The following is a 25,376-nucleotide window of genomic DNA, read 5'->3' as shown; positions in this document are numbered from 1 at the left end:
GGGGGAGGGGGGAGGAACATGGCGCAAGCTCTGTCTGAAGAGGAGTTTCAGCGGATGCAGGTGCTGCTTACCTTGGGGTAGAGCACCGCGCTAGGCAACTGGGAGTGGGATAGGGAGAAGTCATACCACTTTCTCTGAGAAGAAGTTGGTTGGGGTGGACCTTGAGTCTGAAGGGCTGGTTTAGAGAATGGAAACTGAGGTTCACAGTGGCGAGACTACTGGTCTCTGATATAGTATATGTGGTCTGAAGGTTGGATTCTGTTTACTTTGTAGGCGGGGAGAGCGTCCTTAAGTAGGCGATATTTTACTCAGCCCTGAGGGGACGAGACCTTTCGGCTTGTGTGTGGGGGTATACCATCAATGGGTGATGATAACGTTGGGCTCTGAAGGAAGGAGATCCTGACAGGGCGAAACCATTTTGTCTGGAGAAGGAAGCGGGAGTTTGCGTCATGGTGGGGGGGAGCCTTTGAGAGGACAATACCATTATCCAGTGGGAGGTGGGATGTTTATGAGAGGCACCATTATGCCAAGAAATTGGGGAAAGGCCCCTGGATGTGTTCAAGGGAGGTGGAGAGCCTGTGCCACTGGTGGTAGGGGATCCTAAGAGGGGGCGGTACCATTGGATAATTAGGGTTGATTCCATTAGGCCAAGAAGGCCCTGAATGGGTGATACCATTACTCTCTATTGTGGGGAGGACCAAAGGAAGTAAAAGTGATATCTTAGGGCTGCATGGAAGGGAAATCACTGGACTTTGGGAGATACTCTGGCCACTTGATTCCTTTGTTGGGGACTCTCAGACTGTGTGAAATATAGCATTGTATCATGAGTGGGACTTTCTTGAGAGTTCCTCTCTGGGGGGAGACTTTGAAAGGGAGAAACACTGAGTCCCAGGGGTGGAAGGGAGGAACTGAGATCATTGGGTCATGAATGGGGATGTTATGCCGGGATGTTAAGTAGGAGTAATCAAGGTGGCCCATGCAAGGCCTTTCACTTGAGAGACCCTGAAGTGTGTAGGGTCATTCCATTGGATCATGACTGGTGAGATCTTGGTGGAGTGGGGGCTTGAGTAAGAAAGATTGATTCTACTGGGTTACGTGTGAGGGAAAACCACTGGGTTCTTTTAGGGAAGGATTTCACGGGGTAGGGGAAAGGGTGTTCCAGTTGGACCAGGACTTAGACCAGTCATTGGGTCCTGTGGAGGACAGGGGCAAGACCTTGAGCAGACTACCCAAGGGAGAAGAGTGGAGGCTAGTGCTTTGAGAGGGAAAAAAGGTCCTGGTGAGGTAGGTGACAGTGAGTGGGTCTAAGATAAACTAGCTTTGGGGCTCTCCTGGACTAGCAGAGAGAAGTGTGCTGTTTGGAATGGCCCATATTTCACTGTCCCTTGATTCTTGAAGTGTGTCTAGACATGTTTTGTGAATTGTGAGAGTAACAGAGCTCTAAGAGGCATCCTGATACAATGGAAGTTGGGGAGAATATCTTTCTCCCTTTATCTCTCTTTATCCTTCTTTGAGTCTCTGTCCCTGTCTCTGTCTTCCTGTTCTTTTTTTGACTTCTCTCCCTAGCCTTCTCTTTGTCTCTCCCCAACCTATTCCTATCTCTGTCATCATTTTTGTTTTCTGTGTTTTGTTTCTTTTATTCTCAAATTCCTTATTTCTCTCTCCCCCCTGTTCCTCTTCCCTTGGGAGGTAGGAAGGCAGTCTTCTGTTCCATGCCTTGAGGGACTTCTAGTCTTGTTAGGACAGTGTTCAGTGTGTGAAGAGGTCAGCCAGGATGAGGCAGAGGAACTTCATGTGGGTAAGGAGAGTTATGGAATGTATGTGAACAACTGAGTCAGTGCTCTGCCATGGCCTGATGGCTTGAGTGCAGAGTAGATTGGAAAGTGGGGAAATGAAGTGGTGAGGCTGCCCAGAGTTATAAATAGAGCTGGAGAAGGTGGGCCAAGGGCTTGGGTCCTGGCAGCTCATTTAGGATGTAGTATGCACAGGTGATAAGGAGTGCCTGAGAAGACGCATGGAGGGTGCCCATCCAGTCCATAGGCCTTAGAGACTTGGTACCCTCATGGTTGAGCATAGGAGTGCTTTTCTGACCAATTCTCTTCCGTTCTCTGCTTCCCCCAAAGGCTCAGCTTCTGGAACTCCGGACAAACAACTACCAGCTTTCAGATGAACTACGCAAGAATGGAGTTGGTGAGCCGAGGGAGGGGGGTGTCTCTTTATATGGGAGTGGGTTTGGGGAACAGAGGCCAAGGTTTTACCTCAGAGTCCTGGCAGGAAGACCCTTCAGTTCCTTGCCACTGCCTGAGGCTGAGATTACTTGCTTTTCCCACACTAGAACTTGCCAGTCTTCGACAGAAGGTCGCCTACCTGGATAAGGAGTTCAGTAAAGCTCAGAAGGTACCTTCCTTCACTCACCCATCCACCTGCTCCTTGATCCCCTCTACTTGTCTGACTTTTATTATTCAGTGAGCACCTTCAGTGACCGGACTTAATGTTACATGCTATTTTCATGGAGTCATTTAAAGAGTTCTTGGCCTGGTGTTATGGTGCACACCTGTAATTCTATCATTCAGGAGGAGGAGGATCAAAGTGAGTTCAAGGCAAGCCTGAACTACATAGTGATGCCCTGCCTTGGTGGGGGCAGTTCTTATAGTCTCTTATTTTGTTAATTTTACCTAATTCTGCTTTATTTTATTTTATTATCTATTTTTGAGACAGGCCTCATTATGTAGTTCAGGCTGGCCTTGAACACACTATGTAGCCCAAGCTGGCCTCAAAACCCCTGGCAATCCTCCTGCCTTAGCCTCCCAAGTGTTGGGATTACTGACATGCACCACCATGCCTGGCAACTTTATTCATTTTAATTTATCTTTAATTCATTCTAATTTCAATTACTCATTGTCGTATACTGACTTTTAATTAAATAGTCAAATCTTTCAGTAAATCTGACTTGCATCATCTGCCTCTCATCCTCAAATAACACTCCTGCCATGTGCTTTAACCTTCCATCCCTTTTCTGGTCCTTTTGTTAAAATGAGACGAAATTGTCTCAGTTCCTCCAAAGATTAGAAAAATGTAATCTATTATGGCCCCTCAAGACATTCAAGGTCCTCCTTTGTCTCTATCTTTAAATCCCCAGCCCTCCTTTGTCTCTATCTTTACTGCTTTGTTCCCATATGTATCACAGTGTGGTATCTGCTAGATAGATAGGAATAGAGAAGGCAGAAAATCTGGCAGTCAGGAAGCAGGGCATCTCTTTATGAAGTTGTTGATTCCACAAACCTGGCTATGTCCTTGGCTGCCTAGCAGGTGACCAGCAGTTTCTATGTTGTGCGGGATTAGTTGTGTTTGGATAGATGTAACAATGAGGCCACAATTTTGGGGGTTTGGAGATTCAGCCTATAAAAGGTTAAACACTAAGATCGCCTCCCTGAAGCCTTAAGAGAATAGAGGAAAGGATAATTTCTGTGTGCTGTGAAGTTAAGGCAGGTTTCTCATTCATTCACTTACTCATTCCATCATTCCTGTGCTCCAAATTGTCATGGAAGTATTCAAGTTGCAGATGCTCCCATTATACTTTTGTCATCATTGTCTTTCCTTAGCAATTACCACAATTGTCTCCATACCCTACTTCGAGAGTCCATCTCTGTTTACATTAGCTCTCTTCCCGCCCCTCCCTTTAGGCGCTGAGCAAGAGCAAGAAAGCTCAGGTAAGGAGGGCCATGGTGGGTAAATATGTCTTCTTGGGGATATTTCTATGGTTGGGGCTCCTTGTATTGGCCTTTCTTTGTGGTGTGCCTTTGCATTATGACTTCTTCATTGCCATGTGTTTCTGTGTCTTTGTCTTCCTGTGTAGTCTAGTACTCTTGCCTCTCTGTGTATCTTTCTCCCTTTGTCTCTCTTTATCCTTCTCTGAGACTCTGTCCTTGTCTCTGTCTTCCTGTTCTTTGACTTCTCTCCCTAACCTTTTCTTTGTCTCTTCCCAACCTGTTCCTATCTCTGTCATCATTTTTGTTTTCTGTATTTTGTTTCTTTCATTCTCCAATTCCTTGTTTCTCTTTCCCTTATTCCTCTATCTCTTCCTGACTCATTTCTTTTCCTGACTCCTTCTCTTCTATCTGTTCTATTCTTTCTTTGTTGATTTTTCTCTGTTCTTGTCTTCCTATGTTTTTTTTCCTTCTTCCCTCTTGGTGCTGCCCTTCCCCATCTTGCTCCCATTCCCCGTCTCTCTCTACCTCTTGCCTATGATTATCTTCTCATCTTTCCCCTCCTCTCTATGTCCCCCTCTACACTTTCTACTTCCCCTTATTTCTGCCTTTCCTTCTCTGTCTCATTTTATCCCTTCTGGTGTGTTTCCTCTCTCTGTATGCTTTATTTTCTGTACTCTGTGCTCTCTCCTCCTTGTATCATTTTCTCCCTCTCTTTCTTTGTCTTACCTCCCCCCAACTTATCTTTGCTACTTCTGTTGGAGTCCTAACCCATGTCTGCCACTATAGGAAGTTGAGGTACTGCTGAGTGAAAATGAGATGCTTCAGGCAAAGCTGCACAGCCAGGAAGAAGACTTCCGTTTGCAGAACAGCACACTTATGGCCGAGTTCAGCAAGGTGCTGGTGTCTGGGATAGATGAGGGAGGAGCGGGAATGGAGGAATGGTGCTTTCATATGTGTGTGGGGTTGGGAGTATCTAGGCCTGTAGGGGCATACCAATGGCACATGTGCTTCAGCGGGCTGTTTGTATCATTGAAAGCTCTGAAAGGCTCGCCATCACTGATCTAGGCTGAAGCTGACGACAGCAGCTAGGATGGACAGGGTCTGGCTCTGTGACACTGTCCGTGGTGCTGAAACATGTCCTGGCCTGCTGCTAGTGGACAGTGATTGACAAATGGGACTATTCACTGTGGTGGGATTAGAAGATTTTAATCCTTGAGGTTGGCTGGTTCCTAGCTAGAGCATTCCTTTTCTTTAGACTTTCAAATTTCCATATGTATAATTTGGGGCTGGTGCTATGGAGCCCCAAGGCCTTGTGTTTTAGGAAAAGTACTTACACTTAATATGGGATGGAAGAATGTTTAAGCCTCTTCCCTTTTCTCTTTCTTCCCTTTATTTTCTATGAACCTAGGGTTCTCCTTCTTCCAGATAATTCATCCTATCGATCCCCAGTACAAAAAAAATTCATCCTGGATTTTAGTGTTCTGGCTCTTTCTAAACCTACTGAGCAGTTGGAAGCATCTTTTTGTTCTTTTATCTATTTTCTTGATCCATGGTTAATAAGTTTCTAATGTGTTTTAAGGGGAAAAAATTCCTCTGGCTACAAAAATGATATTTCAAAGGCTAGACCTAAGAATAAAATACATAAGACCTTAAAAAAACACAATAAGACAATTGTAAAACAGGTGCGATACCAGGAGAGGTGGTTTAGCATGCAGTAGTTCTGAGCAGGGACTCTGCAGTTAGACGGTCTAGATTAAAATCTTGGTGGCTGTACCTTTTATTAACTATAACCTTGAGCAAGTCACTTAACTTGCCTGTTTTTTGGTCCCAAAATGGAAATGATAGCTAGTTGTGGTGGTGCTCACCTGTAATCCCAGCACTTGGGAGGCTGAGGCAGGATTGCCATGAGTTCGAGGATAGTCTAGGCTACATAGTGAATTCAAGGCCAGCCTGAACTATATAGCAAGATCCTGTCTCAAAAAAAATCATAAAATGAAAATGATAATGATAATAGCACCTGCTTCATGGGCTTTTATGAGGATTAAATGGGTAGTCACTTATATCAGCCTTGCATGTAGTATTAGATAGGGAAGTATTAGCTACTGCTATTTTCCTTTTACTAATTAATTTTCTTTTAGGGGGGGTTTGAGACAGTGTCTCACTATGTAGCTCAGGATGGTCTTGAACTCACTGTGTAGACTAAGGTGGCCTTGAACTCACAGTGATCTGCCTGACTCATCTTCCCAAGTGCTGGAATTATAGATGTGCACCACCACGCCGGCTTAATTTTCTGTATAAAATATTTATTTCTTTTTTGATCTGGGGTCTTGCTGTATTACCCAGGCTGGTATCAAACTAATGTGCTCAAATGAACTTCTCATTTTCAATTTCCAAAGTAGCTAAGTCTATAGGCATGCACCACTACATCCAACTTTTCCCACTAAAATATTTTTTGACATTTTTTCAGTGTTTGGATTAAACCCAGGGCCTTGTACATATCAGACATGTGGTCTACCACTGAGTTACATCCATAGCCTGTGGCTATCAAATTTTTTAAAAGTTCAGAAAGATGCTGGCATAGTGGCGCACACCTATAATTTCAGCACTCAGGAGGCTAAGTTAGGAAGATCACCACAAGTTCAAGGCCAGTCTTGACTACATAGTGAGTTCAAGGCCAGCCTGAACTATATAGTGAGACCCTGTCTCAAACCCCTCTCCCCCAAAAACGTTCAGAAAGGGCTGGGGTTGTAGTTTAGTGGTAGAGTACATGCTTAGCCTATGCAAGATTCTGTGATCGATTACCATCTGCAACAACAGAAAAATCTATCCTCTGGTCCTGGCCTGTCTCAGCCTGCCATACCCTCACTCCTGCTTAATTTTCAGTCTTATTTGTGGTCTTCCCACTTCTAGTTTTCTCTATTGATCCAATCCACAAAGGTTTTCTGACCCATAACCTTACACTGCTTTAAACAATACCCTCTAGTGGGCTTCCTCACCCCAGTTCGGAGTCCTGGCACTCACATAACCATTGGCCTCAGTGCCTTACTTCTCACTGCTTCTTGCCTCCATTTTCCATGGTGTAGTGGTTCTTTCTTGGATGAGGCGGGGAAGGCATTCTTTGATAAAACCAGCTCAAGTTTCCCTGCATCACCCCGGGCCAGGCACTTGACCAGAGGTAGAGACTACATAATCCTGTTCTAACTCATCCCAAGCAATGGTAGTACTCACAGGGAGACCTGGAGTAAAAGCCTGCTTCCACTCTTTTTTGCCAAGATATTTGAGCTCAATTGCTCCCTCAGCAAATAGTTACTGAGCATCTGCTCTGTGCCCTGTGTTCTAGAAAAACAGTTGTAAGCAGCACAGAATAGTCTCCAGTTATCAGGCAACATTCTATAGGTGGGATGGGGGAAAAGGATATAATGTAGTAAATAATAAACCAGGCGTGTGGTGCATGCTTGTAATGTCAGCTGCTTGGCAGGCTGAGGTGGGAGAATTATGAGATCAAGGACAGCCTGGGCAAGTTAGTGAAACCTTGTCTCAAAATAAAGCAGCAGCCAGTGATTTAGCTTAGTGGTTCTGCTGCCTGCCTCGCAAGCACAAGGGCCTGAGTTCAATCCCCAGTACCAAAAAAAAAAAAAAAAAGATTTTTGGTCTGGGGATTTGGCTCAGGGGTTCTGCTGCCTTCCTTGCAAGCACAAGGGCCTGAGTTCAATCCCCAGTACCAAAAAAAAAAAAAAAAGATTTTTGGTCTGGGGATTTGGCTCAGTGGTTCTGCTGCCTTCCTTGCAAGCACAAGGGCCTGAGTTCGATCCCCAGTACCACAAAAACAAAACAAATTAAAGTAGCAAATAACAGTAGTGACAATGGACATTTATGTGGCATTTCCTGTACCAGTTCCTGTTTGAAGTGCTTTACATTATTCATTTAATCTTTGCAACAAGTCTGTGTTACATTTTTAGCATTCCTGTGTAACGAATGAAGAAAACTTAAGTCCTAGGGAGATTTAAGCAGATTTTCCCAAGATCATCTGGACAGTAAATGGCACAGTAGAAACTCACATGCAGGCAGCCTTGTTTCAGAATTTGCGCTTGTGGCTTTGCATGATAAAATAAAAGATGTGATTAATGCTTGGTAAGAAAGATATGAACAATATGGTGAAATAGGAAGAAAATGTCTAAAGGAGTAGGAAGTGGGAGGGGTAGGGAAAAGGAAAGAAGGGAAAAGAAAAAAATACGAGAAAGGAAAAACATGGAAACAAAGTCTTTGTCAATAGGGAAGGGTGAAGGGAGGGTAGGGGAATGGGTAAAAAATAAGAACCAAGATACATCATGTAAAGGTACAAGATCCCAATGATGAATGTAACTATTGTATACCTAAAATGTACCAGTAAACTTAATGGTAAAAAGAAAGATATGAATATAATGCTAGAATATAGATTATAGATTATAGAATGATAGAATTTATATATTGAGTAATGCTACTACTTTTTTTGGTTGAGCTGGAACCCAGAACTTTGCACATTCTAGGCAAGCACTCTACCTCTGAGCTACATCAACTGGGCATGTTGACGCATGCCTATAATCCCAGCACTTAGAAGACTGAAGCAGGATTGCAAGGAGTTTGAGGCCAGCCTGGGCTACCTAGTGAGTTCAAGGCCAGCCTGAATTACATAGTGAGACCCTGGCTGCAAAAAATAAATAAATAAACACTAAAAGATGCAAAGAAGATGCCAGTCATGTGAAGAACTGGATGAAAGAAATAAGGTTGGGGGCTGGGGATTTAGCTCCTTGGTTCTGCCGCCTGCCTTGCAAGTGCAGGGACCCAAGTTCTATCCCTGGTACAAAAAAAAAAAGCTAGGAAAGCAAATAAAAGTGTAATGGGGCCAGGGATTTGGCTCAGTGGTCCTGCCACCTATCTCGCAAGCCCAAGGGCCAGAGTTTGATCCCTGGTACCACCCCCCCCAAAAAAAAGAAATAAGGTTGGATGGTTGATTGGTTGGTTCTTTTTGAGACAGGCTATTGCTCTGTAGTTTTGACTGGCCTTGAACTCACTATGTACCCCAGGCTGGCCTCAAATTCATGATGATCCCCCTGCCTCAACCTTCCAAATGCTGGGATTGTAGGTGTCCACCATCCCAGATTAGAAATAATGTTTTGAGTAGAAAATATCCCAGGCAAAAAAAAAAAAAGAAAAAAAAAAGAAAGTATCCCACGCAATAAAAGTTCTGTGTAGACATCAGTATTCTTGTCTGAATTTGGGGACAAGAGATTATTTTAGGAATGCTGTGTGAACTATATTTGATCAGAAGGTAAGCAGGAGGCTGGCTTAGTTTTATTTGCATTGCAAGGCCAAGGGCAGGCAAAGCAGTGCTGGGCCTAAAAATGCCTTGAAAGTTGTCTGTGGCACCTGTGCTGAGGAGGAGCTGCATACAGACTATAGGACAGTAGGGTTCTCCATAGTGCTGACAACTTCCTGAGATGTCAGGTCTGGGATTGCATCTGAGAGGTCTGGAGCAGGCAGGGGGGAAATTGTTCTCATCCTTTTGAACTCTGCCACTTAGATGTATGAATTTGAAGTTGTTTAGCATCTCTGTGCCTCGGTATCCTTATCTGTAAAGTCATAGGGTCCTTATAGTAATTAAATTAATTATAAACTGCATGGCCAGGTGCTGAGTATTTAAGCAAGCATTGTTCTAATTCACTGTTGCTCTGCTACCTCTCTCTGCTTAGCTCTGCAACCAGATGGAGCAGCTGGAGCAGGAAAACCAGCAACTGAAGGAAGGAGCTGCTGGAGCAGGGGCCATCCAAGCTGGCCCCCATGTGGATGGAGAGCTATTGAGACTGCAAGCAGAGAACATGGCCTTACAGAAGAATGTGGCAGGTGCATGGGATTTCAGGGCTTGAATAGAGGATGGAATGTTTGTTGTCCTCTCAGTAGAAGGAAAAGGGCTTCAGAGTGGCTTTAGAATGAGGCTTGCCATGAACCAGTATGTGGCCTTGGAGAAACCATTTTTCCTCTCTGAGCCAACCTCTCCTTCCATATATAAAGTATACAGCAATGTCTGCACCTGAAAGATGGTAGTAGAGAAAAAAGGTATATTATTCTGCAGTTTGTGGCTTGGTACTTAGCATATACTAGAGAGCAGTGGCATGATTGTTGTAAAGGACATATTCTCTAAATGGAGATAGTGAATGAAGGAGCGGTGGGAAGATTCTTACCCAGATTGTAAGTGGGGTCTGGGATGAAAGCTGAAAGACAGCTTGGTAGAGTGTGGGAAGGTCCTGATGTGTGGACCTTTATAAGCAGCTGGACCTTTTTTTGTGGAAAACTTGGTAAAATGTGGGTGGGAGTTGGAAGGCTATTTAGAAGGGGTTCAGCTATAAGTAGGAGGTGGAACATGGTAGACAAGATCTCAGAGGTTGATAAGGTTTAAATTTGTGAAAGGCATGGGTAGGATTTGGGACAGGAGACCTGGCAGGTCAAAGGCTAGTTCCTCCCCTGAGGCATGTCCAGGGACTTAAGCAAGTGCCTCATCTATCATTGATTCTTGTTCTATTCACCAGCCCTGCAGGAGCGCTATGGGAAAGAGGCTGTGAAGTCCTCAATTGTCAGTGGGGGCCAAGGGGACCATGCAGGGAACCTGGCCCCCACTGTCCTGACCCCCATGCCATTGGCAGAAGTAGAGCTGAAATGGGAAATGGAGAAAGAGGAAAAGAGATTGCTCTGGGAGCAGCTGCAAGGCTTGGAGGTAAACTTGGGTCTATTGAGGCTGGGATGCTGGGAGGCAGGCAGATGCCCTGGCTCTGCCTGTGGTCCCATGAAGATGACTGTGATATCACCATCTTGTGGGCTGAAGAAAGGGATGAGGGAGGTGGGTCCTTGCTAACCACAGGCCCCTGCATCATCTTCCCCTGCAGAGCTCAAAGCAGGCTGAAACATCCAGGCTGCAGGAGGAACTTGCTAAGGTGGGGCTGCCTATTTTTTTTCTTGACAGAACAGAGGGGTGTTGTGCCTCTTCAGGGCCTCAGTTTCATCATGTATGAAGTGGAAAGACTCACAATTACATCTCAGAATTGCTTTCAATATGGAATAGGCTAATATAGTCCCACTTTACCTTGTGTAAGGCAGACTCTAGCCCTTCTGTCTTCTCCCAGCTTAGCCCATTCATTCATTCATGCAAGCAAGCATTTACAGACTCCTGGCTCTTGAATTTGGAGATGCAGTGATGGGAAGGGCAGTCAGAATCCTGCCATCTAGGCCTTCCAGCCTAGCCAGCCATTCTATGAAGTGGCCATTAGCCACATTTTGGGGGTATAAATGGCTCACTTTTGGAATCTAGGTGGAGATAATGCTATTGCTCCTGGCCAGCTGGGCAACCAAATTACTTCATCCTTCTGAGACTCGGTTTCCTTTTTGATAAAACCGGTAGTACTCACTTTTCAGGGCCATTTTGAAGATTCCACATATAACATATGTAAGTCTTGTCTTCCAGGGAAAACTCAGAAGTATTTGTGAATATTAAGTTAATTTTTATCTTAATACTATGATCATTGTTAATATTTTTTCTGTACCCCTTCCTTCCTTATCCTTCCAGCTGTCTGAGAAACTGAAAAAGAAACAAGAAAGGTACATTTCTTTTTTCTAGGGGGTTTGGGGGCCTAGAAGGAAATTGACCTGTGGATCTGATCCACCTGTGTCTGTCTTTCCATGTCCAGTTTTTGCCGTCTGCAGTCAGAAAAGGAGACACTATTTAATGACAGCAGGTAACTGCCTATGTTGGAGGCACTAGTGTACAAGATGAGACTGTGCCCAGCAGAATTACCTGAAGACTACAGGGACTGAGCCCCTGAGACTAAGACATGCCCTGTGCGCCCTGTCCCTGTCACTCCCAGGAACAAGATTGAGGAGTTGCAACAGCGGAAGGAAGCAGATCTCAAAGCCCAGTTGGCTCGCACCCAGAAGTTACAGCAGGAACTTGAGGCTGCCAATCAAGTGAGCTTGGGCTAGGTCCCAAGATCCCCAGGGTAGGGATGGGGCTGGCAGTCTGGGGAGATCTGATGTCCATGGAGGCCGACTAGAGAGTCTGAGATGTCCTGTGGTGGAAATATAGGGACTGGATGGGTCTAGACCCTCCAGAATCTAGGAAAATGGGAATTCAGAAGCTCTGAGAGCTCTAGGAGTTGGGATAGAAATCTGTATGGGTCAAACATCCTGTGGCTGAGAATTTGGGAGATTGATACAAGTTTCAAGTTTGTATCAATGTTAAACTTCTACTAGGTACTGAGACTAGCAATTGGGGTGAATATCAGCTCTCTGGGCTGAGTGTTGTTGAGGCATGTAAGGGTTGTAAATTTGACACTCACAGGAGCCAAGGACATGGGAAATCTGTAGATAAAAGACATTGAAAGGTGAAACAGTCAGGGCTGAAAGTGGGGTGCATTTGAGACCCTCAGGGGGACTTGTTTGGGCCTGAGATATAGAAAGCAGGATTGTGTGGGCTCTAGGTCATCCTGAGACACCCGGGGACAGTGAAGAGAAAGCTGGTCATTGTGAAGGTAGAGCAAGTCTATATAGGTCTGAGGCTCCTCAGTGTCAGGGGCTGGGTGACTTTAAAGCATTTACATTTCCCCCTAGAAAAGATGAATCTGAGGTCCCTTGTAATGGAGAATATGGTAGTGTATGGGTGTAAGGCCCCTTAGAAACTGCAAACATGGGGCCTGGGACAGGAGTCTGGGTAAAACTGAAACCTCTATGAGCTGGTATTGAGCTGGGCCTGAGGAGCCCCAGTGACGGGATCAGAATGATAAGTGGGGTGTTTCATTCTGAGACTTACCTAGGAGCTGGAAACTAGGAAGTTGTATGAGTTTGCAACTACTAGGGCCTAGACTAAGAGTTTGTGTGGATCTAAGACTCTTGGGAGCTCAGGAAATGGGGATAGAGTGCGCTTGCAACCCCTGGTGGTTGAGGTTGAGTCTGGGTAAAGCTGTAGTACTACCTGGGTGCTGACCACAGCTGAGGTCTCTGGGGACTGGGTATGTCTAAGAATCCTAGGGCTCTTGAGCTAGAATCTCGGTAAGTGTAAGCCCTCTTTTGGGTGGGGGATAAGGGAGTTTGAGCCCCCAAGGAGTTTAGGTATGTCTGAGATGCTTGGAGACTGGGACAGGGACAAGTGTGTCTGAGGCTCCTGTGGGTAAGGACTTGGAGTCTGGGTGTACCTGAGGTCTCTGATGGCTAGTCCAAGACTCACAGGTGCTGAGGACATACTGTTAAAGCTGTCAGAGAGGTAGTCTGTATGGTTCTGTGCACTCTAGGGGGTGGCTGAGGTCTCAAATGAACTCTCTTGACTCCCTGGTCCTTACAGAGTTTGGCAGAGCTCAGAGATCAACGGCAGGGGGAGCGCCTGGAGCATGCAGCCACTTTGCGAGCCCTACAAGATCAGGTATATTGTACTGGTTGGTCTCAGGAAGCTGAGGTTGAGGTTGGGGACCACCTGCATGGGTACTACTCAGCAGGGCCTCAGTGGTCTTACTTTTCCTAGTCCTGTTCTGTGCCTCTGTCTCTTTTCTTTCTTGGCTGTAAGTAGGTCCTGTCCCCCTGTTCTGGACCCACTCTCACCTGTTGTGGGGGTGGGGCCAGGTGTCTATCCAGAGTGCAGATGCGCAGGAACAAGTGGAAGGGCTATTGGCTGAGAATAATGCCTTGAGGACTAGCCTGGCTGCCCTGGAGCAGGTACAGGACACCTGGGAGCCCTTGTTGACCCTTCTCATTCCCTTGTCTTCCTCTTCTTTGTGGTTCACACCCAGACAGGGTGACCTGGACTCCATGCTGTTCTTTGGCCTCTGTTTTTGTTCTTCTTCCTTGGCTTCCAGCCACCTTGCTTCTGGCCATTCATCCCTGCTTCTCTACAAATCTAGTTTTTCTCCAGTAAAGTGCATATGTAATCTTAATTGAATACTTAGTGAGTTTTATGTATCCATCCATCTCCCTATCTCTATTTCTATGTCGCTGACTTCCAGATCAACATATACAGCATTTTTAGTACCCCAAAAGGTCACCTTACCCCTTCCAGCCAGTACTTCCCAGAAGTAACTGTTAATCTGACCTTTAACAACATAGATTTGATTTGCTTGTTCTTAAGCTTCATATATGCTCTCTGTCCCTGGCTTCTTTTTAACACCATTGTATCTGTGAAGTTTATCCACATATAGCATGGGTCTGCTCTTTTATCACTATAGAATTGTGTTGCACGAATATACCATATTTATTCATTTCCCTCACTATTTTTCTGTCTTCCTACCTTTCTTCACACTGGTCTCCTGGGAACTGGGAGTCTATGCCCTGTTGCCTGGGCCCTAGGGCCCTTTACATTCCGTTTTCCATCACTATCACCTTCTGCAGATCCAAACAGCAAAGACACAGGAACTGAATGTCCTCCGGGAACAGACCACTGGGCTAACAGCTGAGTTACAGCAACGGCAGGCTGAGTACGAAGATCTTATGGGACAGAAAGATGACCTCAATTCCCAGCTCCAGGTGACACCTCTGACCCTGCTCTATCTCACAGGTTCCCTAGCACTGGCTCAGTGGCATCCCTGTGTTGTTCAGTGGGAAGACTAGTTAGGAGGACCTAGATGCCGGCCTGGCCCCTAATTCTTATTAGTACATATATATCCCGGGACAAGTTATTTCACTTCCCTGAAACTTGAGCCTCTTCAGTTAGAACATTTGTTGATATTCCATCTACTGGTTGAGTATCCTTTATCCAAAATGCTTGGGACCAGAAGTGTTTCAGATTTTTGAATATTTGATACACTTAATGAGATATCGTGGGTAAGACCAAAGTCTAAACATGAAATTCTTTGTTTCATATACACACATAGCCTGAAGATATTTTATTTATATTTTTGCAGTACTAGGAATTTTTTACAGTACCAGAGCCTTCACATTAAGCTAATCCCTAGTGCATTGCTGCCTTTTGAATTTTGAGACAGAGTCTCCCTAAGTTGCTTAAGTTGAGCTCTAGCTTGGGATCTTCCTGCCTCTGCTTCCCTAAATGTACCTGTGTTTTAACTATGAACTATCACAATAAGTCTTTAATTTTCCACTGTCGCACTATGTAGGTGCACTAAAGTTACAGGCTTCAGATTGCAGAATTTCAGGTCAGGGATGCTCAACCTGTAAAAAGTAGAATAACAGTGGATTAAGTAAGCTAGAGATTTAATTCTCTCTCATATAAAACTCCAGGTATATTGCTCAGGGATAGAATGATGATTATCTAATCACCAGTGACCCAGGTTCTCTCTTCATCACTGTTCAGCCACTTTCAACATAAGACTTATATCTTGGTATCCAGGATGGTTGCTCAAGCTGCTCTACCATCACATTTGTATTCCATCTAGAAGGAACAAGAAAAGGGGTCAGGGAGAAGCATGCCCCTTTCCTTTAAGAGAATAAGATAAGTTACGCCACCAGTTCCCCATACAGAAATTAATCACACACAGCTACACTTAAGGAGGAACCCTAACTACAAATTCTATTGGTAAGATGGGTGTGATGGCGCATGCCTGTAATCGGGAGGCTGAGGCAGGAGGATTGCCATGAGTTCGAGGCCAGCCTGGGCTACATAGTGAGTCCAAGGCCAGCCTGAACTACATATCAAGACCCTGTCTCAAAAAAAATTATTTTGGTAAGGAAATAGGGAATAATGAGTACTGGGAAGCAACTAACAGTCTCTGCCATTCCCATCCAGAGATTGAGATCATAATATATTGCCGGGGGAAGGGAAGTGGTCTACCAGAAGCGTTCTCATTTACTGGAGCTCTTTATCAAACTCATTCTGTTTGTTCTGGCATTAGGAGTCACTACGAGCCAATAGTCGGCTTCTGGAACAACTTCAAGAAACAGGGCAGGAGAAGGAGCAGTTGACCCAGGAACTCCAAGAGGCTCGGAAGGTGAGGCCATGGGGAGGGAAGGGGGACTGACCCAGTCCAGTGGTCTCAGGGGAGGTGATATGGTGTGGGAATGGGAAGGGGAGGAAAGTGACCATAGGGCTGGAGAAAGTGGAGTCTTGCTGGTTCCTTGGGCATAGGGACAAGGTGGTGGGCCTTTTTGGTGTTAGAGAGGAGGTTGACTACTACCCTCCTGGACCCCAGAGTGCTGAGAAGCGGAAGGCCTTGCTAGATGAGCTAGCAATGGAGACACTGCAGGAGAAGTCTCAGCACAAGGAAGAGCTGGGCGCAGTCCGACTCCGGCATGAGAAGGAGGTGCTAGGGGTGCGCGCCCGCTATGAGCGTGAGCTCCGAGAGCTGCATGAGGACAAGAAACGGCAGGAGGAGGAGCTCCGTGGGCAGATCCGGGAAGAGAAGGTGGGTGGGTAGATGGCAAATCCCTTTCTCCTCCCAAACCTGGGACCACAGCATTGCAGATGGACCAATGGATGGTATGTGTGAGATGTCCCCTCCTCAGCCTGCCTGGCCCATGGTTGTATGTCCCCTCCAGGCCCGGACACGGGAGCTGGAGAATCTCCAGCAGACAGTGGAAGAACTTGAAGCTCAGGTACATTCCATGGATGGAGCCAAGGGCTGGTTTGAGCGGCGCTTAAAGGAAGCTGAGGTGAGGTGCCTGGTGAGGTGCAGAGTTGTTTATGTGGCATCCATGCCAAACCATGGGAGCAGAGATGGTCAGGCCTGGAACTTTCTGAGATGTCTTGGACTTGGGCAGCCTTCTGGAAGGGGCTAGGGGACAGCCAGCAGGTAGTGCAGAACATCAGGTGTGCAGGGCCCTCTGCCTTTGTGCAGGTTTGAAAAGACACCTCTTCTTTCTGGAGCTGTACTTCTATCAGTAAGTTGTGATACACTGATTTTATTTGAGCAGGATATTACCATTTTCAAGCCAGGTGTGATGGTGCACGCCTGTAATCCCAGCATTTGGGGAGCTGAGTGAGATAGGATCACTGAGAGTTCGAGGCCACCCTGGGCAACATAGTGAGCTCAAGGCCAACCTGAACTACATAGCAAGACTCTGTCTCAAAAAACCAAAGAAAGGGGGGCTGGGGATTTAGCTCAATGGTGTTGCTGCCTGCCTCACTAGAGCTGAGTCCTGAGTTGGATCTCCAGTGCTGCAAAGAAAAAAAAAAGGAACAAAAGGTTTGGGGCCTGGGATTTAGCTCAATGGTGCCGCCACCTGCCTTGCAAGTAAAAGTTCCTGTGTTCAATCCCTGGTACAAAAAAAAAAAGTCAAGATTTTAAAAAAAAGGATATTACCGTTTTCTGGAAAACCCATGACAATACATAAAAGGAAATGTCATGTAGCAGTGAATGACACAGACTGGAGCCAGTTGTTTGTCTGGATTTAAATCCTGGTTAGGCTACTTCCTAGCTGCATAGACTTGAGCAAGTTATCTGACCTCTGACCTCTCTGTGACCAGTTTTCATATTTGGTAGAAAAGGAAAAACAATAGGGGATGGGGACACACCTCACTTGTAGAGTGTGTGCTTAGAATGCATGGGGCCTTGAGTTGAATCCACAGCAGCAAGAAAAATAAATAAAAAGAATGGCTACAGTCTGTATTATAGAAGATTAGTTAATATGTATAAAACCCTTAGAGAACATTTTTGGCATGTAGTGTTATGTTTTGTTAAATAAAAGAAAATGTAATTATAAATCTAGATCTCCCATATGAATGGTATGTTTACGTGTGTATTTCTGCCTAAGAGCATGTAGTGTTTCCTGCAAGTTCTTTTCTGTGTACCGAAAGGGCCCTGCTGTAGACCCTCACACCCTTAACTGGGTATGATGTCTTCAGGGGGGTGTGGCCAACCCTGGGACCTGTCTTATAGGAATCCTTGCAGCAACAACAGCAAGAACAAGAGGAAACCCTTAAGCAACGCCGGGAACAGCATGCTGCTGAGCTGAAGGTGTCTGTCCTGTGATAGTGTTCCTCTCTTTGGGTACCAGTGGGCCCTCACAGGAGCACAGAGGCCTCCCAAGCTGTGGCCTGAGCTGCTCTGTGCTTGGCAGGGCAAGGAGGAGGAGCTAAAGAGTGTGCGGGATCAACTCCAGCAGGCCCAAGAGGAGCGAGATGACCATCTGAAGACCATCAGCAGCCTGAAGCAGGTGAGCAGTCCCTCAGTAGCCCCGGCATACCCCTAGGTGTGGGTGGGGTAAGGAGGGAGTGCTCTGTTAGCAGTCATTCTGGCACCTGCCACATATGTCCTTTGTACCCCACAGGAGGTGAAGGACACAGTGGATGGGCAGAGGATACTGGAGAAGAAGGGCAGTGCTGCGGTAAGGATGAGAAGGTGTCCAAGAACAGCCCCCTCCTTGCCTATACCCCTTCCCTTCTCTGTGGGTTCCTGAGGCCTTGGCTCTTAACTTTGCCCTGTCTCTCCACAGCTCAAGGATCTCAAGCGGCAGTTGCACCTAGAGCGGAAACGGGCTGACAAGCTGCAGGAGCGACTGCAGGATATCCTCACTAATAGCAAGAGCCGCTCAGGTGAGGCGTGAGGACAGGCAGCGTGGGTTGTGGTGCAGGGCAGCCAGGGTCCCACAGGGCTTCTTCCACCTCCTTCAGCCCTGCTTTTCAACCTCCTTTGTCCCTCTTCAAGTCTAAGTGTGTTACCTGCTCTCTGCTTGTCTCATCTCTGTTTCTCTCTTTCTTTTTTAATTATTTTTTTAATACCGGAAGTTGAACTCAGGACCTTGCACTTGTGAGGCAGGTGGTGGCACCATTGAGCTAAGTCCCTGGTTTGTTTCTCTTTCTGCATAATCTATTTTTTTTTCTTTCTGTGTGTCTATTTCCTTTTTGCTGTGTTTCTTCTCTTATTTCAGTCTCTGCCTCTGTCTCATTTTGTTATTCTGGCCTGTCTCATTTTTTTTCCTCTCCTTCCTGTGTATCTGCCTTAATCTCCCTGTTTTCTTTTTTCTTTGCTTTGTTCTCCCTTTCTTTCTTTAGTTATCTCCTTTTCTCTTCCCTACTTTTTCCTCTCTCCCTTTATCTCTTTCTGTCTTTATCCGCTTTCTCATTCTGTGTTCTGTCTCCCACTAAACCTACATACGCACTCCTATATCTCACTTGTTTCTAAATCTTTCATGTCTATTCTCTCATTCTATAAACTCCATGTTTAAGTCCAGGGTCCCTGTTACAAAACCCCCTCAGTCACTGCCCTCCAGGAGCTCACAGTGGAGCTAGGGAGACAGACTTCCATGCAGGCAATGACTCTGCTGTTTTCATTATACAGCAAACTCAGTCCATTGTACTTTTGCAAGTTAAAGCAAAGGACGGATGTTCACACACACACACACACACACACACACACACACACACGAAGTTGCTGCTTCCCTTATTTAGATTGGAGTGGCCTGCAAATATGCTGAGAGAAGTAAGATGCCAGTGATGGCTCTGGTGCATCTCCTAGGTCACAGACTCAAAGAAAACTTGTTCCTTTGTCCCCCAACTCTGGCTACCTGTGGAACTTCACTCAGCCATAACTCCACCCTTGTGGTGTCATCCCCTTCCTAATATGCAGAAGCAGCTAGCTGCAAGAGCAACATTGTATAGCAAAACTGGCCATACCTCTCAATTCGGTTTCTTTCTGCAGTACTATGTCTACTGAAGTAACTTCTCTATAACAGGAATTTTATTTCTGTGTTCATTACATAATAATGCAAGAAGCATGGAATAGATTAGAACCATGTATCATACATTCTCCTTGTCCATTAGATGGAACTGAGATCTAGATGCAAGGCTATAAGTTTGTCTCCATCTTTTTGCTCTCTTCTGCTCTGACCATGTCTTTTTCCAGTGTCTCTGTCATCTGCCCTAGCTTCCTGTCTCTGGAGTTTTCTCTTCACATGGGTGTTGCCCATGACCCCTCCAACTGTCTATCTTCCTTTCCCCATATCCAGACCTGAGTGCTTATTTTACTTGAGGCACATGTATTCCCTCTTCACCCTCTTTCAAGGCTCCTTTTTCCATTTCTGTCCTTCTACCTACTTCTGCCTTTCCCCATGTCTGACTGTGTCTTTGCCTCTTTCCATTTATGGTGGATATTCTGTTTTCCATTTATGTCGGATATTCTATTTCTGCTTCTTCCTGCCAGTTCTGCCTTGGGACCCAGGGGGATTGGGGTCAGGTTTCTCTTCCCTCCACTACCCAGGCATTGAGGAGCTGGTTCTCTCTGAGATGAATTCACCAAGCCGGACCCAGACGGGGGACAGCAGTAGCATCTCCTCCTTCAGCTATCGGGAGATCTTACGGGAGAAGGAGAGCTCAGCTGCTCCAGCCAGGGTAAGGTACAGGAAGAGGGTTTAGCCCTACTTTTCCCACTCCAAATCTGGGACACCTCCTCTTGCCCTCAGTTGCAGACATCTACTCAAGCCTAGCACAAGTATCCCTCTCGCCCTCCCACCCATACCACGGATCAAACTCCGGACCTTGCGCTTGTAGGGCTGGTGGGGTGCCACTGAACTAAATCTCCAGCCTAGCACAGTATTTTCTTTCCTTTGTTTCTCTTAGTGCTAGGCTTTAAACCTAGGGCCTCATGAATGCTTAGCATATACTCTACCACTGAGCTGCAGCTCTCGCTCATCAGAAGCATTTTCTTGTCAGCCTCTCCCCAAGCTCCATCCACTTGGCTTCATATTGTCACATAGGGGATGGTGAATCATTCTCTCTCTGTGGCCTTGTTTCATCGTTTGCAGGCTCATTCTGCCTTTCCTGGCACCTTCAAGTATGTGGCTTGTAGTAAGTGCACCATCCATGTAGGAGGTCCCTTTCTCCAGCTTACCCTCATCACTCATTATTATTGCCATTTGTCATGACAGCTTCCTTGCTAGCCACTTTTATTTGGAAATAACATTTTTATTATTCTATACATAGTATCTGTACATTATAGACAAAAATTAATTTTTGGTAATAGGAATTGAACCCAGGGCCTTGCAGCGAGCTACATCTCCAGCCCTTTTTTATTTTTTATTTTGAAACAGGATCTTACTAAGTTCATAAGTTACTCAATCTGGCTCAAACGTGATTCTCCTGCCTCAGTTTCTTAGAATTATAGGCATGCACCACCACATCTAGCTTACAGAAAAAAATTTTAAACTACAAACAAGTAAAGATTTAAAAAACTTAAATATTCCAAAAAAATCACATTCTCACTATTCAGAAGTCACCTTTATGAATACTTAGTTCAAGCCAAGTGCAGTAGCACATGCCTGTAATGCCAGTACTCAAGAGGTTGAGACAAAAAGTTTGTTGGCTTTTTGTGGGGCAGGGGGGGTACTGGGAATTGAACTCAGGGCCTTGTGCTTGTCGGGCAGGTACTGTACAGTGAGCTACATCCGTGGCCCAAGACAGGAGGATTGCAGGTTAGAGGCCACCCTGAAAAAAATAACAAGACTGTGCCTCAGAACAAAAAAAATCAAATGAAAGCCAAACGTGGCGATACAGTCTTGTAATTCCAGCCCACTGCAAGGCTGAGGCAGAAGGATCCCAAGTTCAATGTTGGCCTGGGTAACTTAGTGACTTAATGAGACCTGTCTCAAAAAAATAGAAAGGGCTGGGGATGTGGCTAAGGGTAAAGGCCCTGGCCCTGAGTCCCAGTGCCACAAAAATGAATGAATGAATGATGAATTATTTTAGAGCTGGGACCTGGGGATTTAGCTCAGTGGTTCTGCCACCTGCTTTGCAAGCATACTGGGTTCCATCCCCAGCAACACACACACACACACACACACATACACACATACACACACACACACATACACACACACACACACACACACACACACACACACGTAAACAAAGGAGCCTGAGATGTAGCTCAGCAGCGCTGTGCCTGCCTGGCAAGTGCAAAGTCCTCAGTTTGATCCCCAGTACCAGAAAAAAAAAGAAGAGTAAACAAAGGAAAGTGTTAAATTTGTAGTTAACATGTTCCCACTGGCTTGAACCACTGGTGGTACAAATGGATGTAATCGCTTTTATTGGTCTTTTTTCTTTCTTTTTCTTTTTTGTGGTACTGGGGATTGAACTCAGGACATTGCACCTGCAAGGCAGGCGTGGTGCCATGGAGCTAAATTCCTGGCCCACTTTTATTGGTCTTTTTACTAATTAATAAAAAGCCACCCAGTGTAATAGTCATGCATGTGCCACACAAATTGCAACCCCAACATGAACATGTTAATACCCTTACATATCTCTTATTAAAACATAAATGAGTAATCCTAGCACAAAAAAATGAAAACCTAAATGAGATTGAATAACCTGTTTTTATTCATCTGATCTCTCAATTTGGCAAATTTTTATCTCATCTAATACTTTGATCTTAATCACATTTTTCTAATTGTTCCCAAAATGTCTTCCAATTTTTTTATGTTTTAATTTTTTTTTAAGTTTTTTTTTGTACAGGGTTCGAACTCAAGACCTTGCATTTGCGAGGCAGGCAATGGCACCACTAAGCTAAATCCCCAGCCCTTTATGTTTTAATTTTTATATAAAAATGTCTTTTACCCTAACTCCAAAATATTTTTTGCAAAATATTTTTAATTTTCTGAAAACCAACATGCAGTTTCAGAGAACTTGTTGTACCTGGTTGTTTTCTGTCCCTGTCTCTTCAGTGTGGTCCCTTTTTTCCTTACACCAACTTATAAAATAGAACAGCTCAGTTGACCTACAGGAAGCGTCCAACCTTTTAGGTTTTTCTACTAGAGTTTTCTACTGGCTTCTGGTTGTATCATTTTGCTTGTTCTGCTCTTACCTCCATTTCCTGTCAGCTAGAAATTAGATCTCATTTGCTAATGGATCTTCCTTAATCCTGTCACTAAAGCTCTGATGTAGTTACTATCTACCCTACTTTAGGCCAAGGGGAGCACAGAGTCTCTAAGGGTGCCAGGACTGACCACCAGCTCCAGCCACAGGACCCTGGTGGTCCTACCTCCCTCCAGCCCCTTTTTCCTGCATGGGGCAGGCTGTGCTAAGCCAGGGTTGGCCTCTCTCCTCTTTTCTGCAGTCCTTATCCAGTAGCCCTCAGGCCCAGCCCCCTCGGCCAGCAGAGCTGTCAGATGAGGAAGTGGCTGAGCTCTTTCAGCGGCTGGCAGAGACACAGCAGGAGAAATGGATGCTGGAAGAGAAGGTGCATTCTGGGGTCCAGTAATCTGGGGGGCAGTGAGGTGGGGGTCTGGCTGGGTCCCTCCTCATGGGTAAACATGCGCAGTTGAAGGGCCTGAAGTGGGCTGGGCCATCTTGCAGGTAAAACACCTGGAGGTGAGCAGCGCCTCCATGGCAGAGGACCTTTGCCGGAAGAGCGCCATCATTGAGACCTATGTTATGGACAGCCGCATTGGTCAGTGCCCCCGCCCCAGCCCTCACCCCCCTTCCCGCCTTCACCTACCCTATCCCTTATACACTGCTGCACTGCAGCTTTTCTCCTCTTGGAACTCAGGAAGGCTACTGACAAGACCACCAGTCCTGAAGGGAAGAGCAGGGGTGCTGTCTTTATCTCGCCTCCTCTTTCTCTCTGTGGCTCTCTCCTCTCTCCACTCTTCATTCTCTAGTGGGTTCCCTGGCCTTCTCTATCTCTTTTATTCCTCCTCCTCATTTTCCTTTCTTTCTTCTTCCTTCCTCCTGCTGTCTTCTCCTTGTGTCTCTTTTTCCTGCCTCTTCTTTCATTCTCTCTCATTTGCTATATTGTTCTCCCTCTGTATATTTTTATTCCTTGTATCTTTATCCCTTTTGGGGTCTTCCTTGGCCCTCTCTTCCTCTCCTACCCATCTTCCACATTATCTTTCCTTTTCTCTCTCCTCCCTGTTCTTTTGTGCCTTTCTTTGAAAACTTCTCCTCTCTCAGATTTTTCTTCATTAATCTGAGCAATATCCACTGACATGTACTGAGGATGTACTGTGTGCTCTGTGCTTTGCCTGCAATCATATGCATTTTTCAGCCCTGTGAGCTAGGTATTGTCACTATTTCTCAGAACCATATGACTAGTAAGGCATAGAACTGGGTTTCACGTGTCGAAGCCTCCACCCCCTACATAACATGGCTTCTCTCCTTCCCTCCCTCCTGTTCTTTGTTTTCCTCTTTTCTCCTCTGGCTCTGCCCATCTCTCCTCCGGCTCTGCCGAGGGGGTGGTGCTCAGCCTGGGCCCTTGCAGATGTGTCTGTGGCAGCAGGCCACACAGACCGCAGCGGGCTGGGCAGCGTCCTGAGAGACCTAGTGAAGCCAGGTGATGAGAACCTTCGGGAGATGAACAAGAAGCTGCAGAACATGCTGGAGGAGCAGCTCACCAAGAATATGCACTTGCATAAGGCGAGTGTGGCCTACCTGTCCGTGCAGCCACCTTCCCCCAAGCCACACAGCCCATAGATCATCTGCCAGTCCCCCAGCTACCTACCTTTGTCCACCCCGTCATCCCACCATCTGTTTGTCCACTACCCTTCTAGTCAGTTTATCAGTTTGATTTTTCACTCTTCCCTTTTCCTTTTACCCATTCAGTCATCAATTCATACACGAAATCACCCAACCATCTACCCACCCTCCTATATACCAATCAAATCATCTCCCCCAGGTCTTCCACCCATTTCCTGATCTACCATTCTCTCTTAGCTGCTCAGTAGTCATCCTTTGTCTGACCATTCATTCACCCATCTTGCGCCCTGTCTGCCTACCGGTTGTCTTCCCTCTCTCCTCTGCAGAGTTCATGTATGCATCTACTTGCCTGCCCTAGACCTAATGTGTCTACCCACACATCTGTTTGCCCACCCTGCCACCCAAATTCTCCTCTTTTTTGGGGAGTCATAAAGGAGTCAGCCCCAGCTCCTGCCTTGGAGAAGCAAGCTCACATTTAGTAGAAAAGAAGGTGGCAAGGGTGGCCCTAACAGGTGACCCAACCCATCTCCTTAGCTCCAGAGACTCCCATACATCTTTGAAACTTCCATGTGCCCAGCCCTTTGTTGGGGCATCTGTGAGCTTCTCTGAGTGCCTATCTGTCCCAGGCCAGACCCCCATGGGCATTGACTAGTGGGCTGAGAAGGAGATCACAGGTGGCACACGGGTTTGGTGAAGGAGCTGCCCCTGCTCCGTACTCTGGTCCCTGATGGCTTGTTTGTTTCTTAGGACATGGAAGTTCTGTCCCAGGAAATTGTGCGGCTCAGCAAGGAGTTCGTGGGGTCTCCTGACCCTAACCTAGAGCCAGGAGAAGCTAAATAAAGATCTACAGGCGGCATCCCCCCATCCCTGATGCCATTCCCTTGGGCTGTGGTGGGAGAACAGACTGACACCAAAATCTAGTAGTTTGGGAGGCTAAACATTAAAGGGGCAAAAGGCCTGGTGGCTGGTGTCAGTGGCCCCATCCTAGGACAGAGGCCCTTTGGGGAGTAGGCATCCAAAGGGAACGAACGGGCAGGGATTTCTCCCTCTTCTCAGCCCTGGTTCCCGGGATCTTCTGCCTTCACCTCTGCATGAGCTCTCTCCCAGAGACCTACTGTTTTTTTGTTTTTGTTTTTGTTTTGTTTTTAATTTATGTCTGGAAGCCTGGCTACTCTGCATTTGGGATTGGGGATGTTGGGTGGGGGCATGGTCTGTGTTCAGCGTTCTAGCATCATATGTATGTGTGCGTTGTGTAAAAGCTGTGCAGCCAAAATACCATCTGGCCAGACAGGCCCACTCAC

General features: G+C 46.0%; 1 protein-coding gene across 4 annotated transcripts; it reads left to right on the top strand.

Moving 5' to 3' along the window:
* On the top strand, window positions 1-25,376 carry Gripap1 (GRIP1 associated protein 1). 4 transcript variants are annotated; one of them, XM_010606340.1, is made up of 26 exons: window positions 1-60; window positions 2,124-2,190; window positions 2,336-2,397; window positions 3,684-3,710; window positions 4,497-4,604; window positions 9,440-9,590; window positions 10,274-10,458; window positions 10,628-10,675; window positions 11,305-11,336; window positions 11,426-11,473; window positions 11,603-11,702; window positions 13,072-13,149; window positions 13,347-13,439; window positions 14,109-14,243; window positions 15,566-15,661; window positions 15,863-16,075; window positions 16,209-16,322; window positions 17,549-17,626; window positions 17,730-17,825; window positions 17,940-17,996; window positions 18,105-18,204; window positions 19,868-19,998; window positions 22,718-22,840; window positions 22,957-23,050; window positions 23,861-24,015; window positions 24,823-25,376. In XM_010606340.1, exons 1-26 carry the CDS (start codon window positions 19-21, stop codon window positions 24,913-24,915), a joined length of 2,526 nt encoding a protein of 841 aa, XP_010604642.1. In that variant the 5' UTR covers window positions 1-18; the 3' UTR covers window positions 24,916-25,376. The 4 variants fall into 4 exon arrangements, with proteins under 4 accessions (XP_010604642.1, XP_010604643.1, XP_010604640.1 ...); XM_010606341.1 differs by lacking the exon at window positions 13,347-13,439; XM_010606338.2 differs by lacking the exons at window positions 23,861-24,015; window positions 24,823-25,376 and having other exon boundaries at window positions 22,957-23,751.

The sequence above is a fragment of the Fukomys damarensis genome, unplaced genomic scaffold (genome assembly GCF_012274545.1).
Source record: "Fukomys damarensis isolate Sample0158 unplaced genomic scaffold, DMR_v1.0_HiC HiC_scaffold_39, whole genome shotgun sequence".
In the NCBI taxonomy this organism is placed as follows: domain Eukaryota; kingdom Metazoa; phylum Chordata; class Mammalia; order Rodentia; family Bathyergidae; genus Fukomys; species Fukomys damarensis.
The sequence above is the reverse complement of the archived record's forward strand: the minus strand, read 5'-3'. Positions and strand labels throughout refer to the sequence as shown.

Coding starts and splice junctions, on each gene's coding strand:
- Gripap1 (XM_010606338.2), top strand. CDS start 19: ATGGCGCAAGCTCTGTCTGAAGAGGAGTTTCAGCGGATGCAG. Junction 3,711..4,496: donor GCAAGAGCAAGAAAGCTCAG/GTAAGGAGGGCC, acceptor CTGCCACTATAG/GAAGTTGAGGTACTGCTGAG. Junction 11,474..11,602: donor ACACTATTTAATGACAGCAG/GTAACTGCCTAT, acceptor TGTCACTCCCAG/GAACAAGATTGAGGAGTTGC.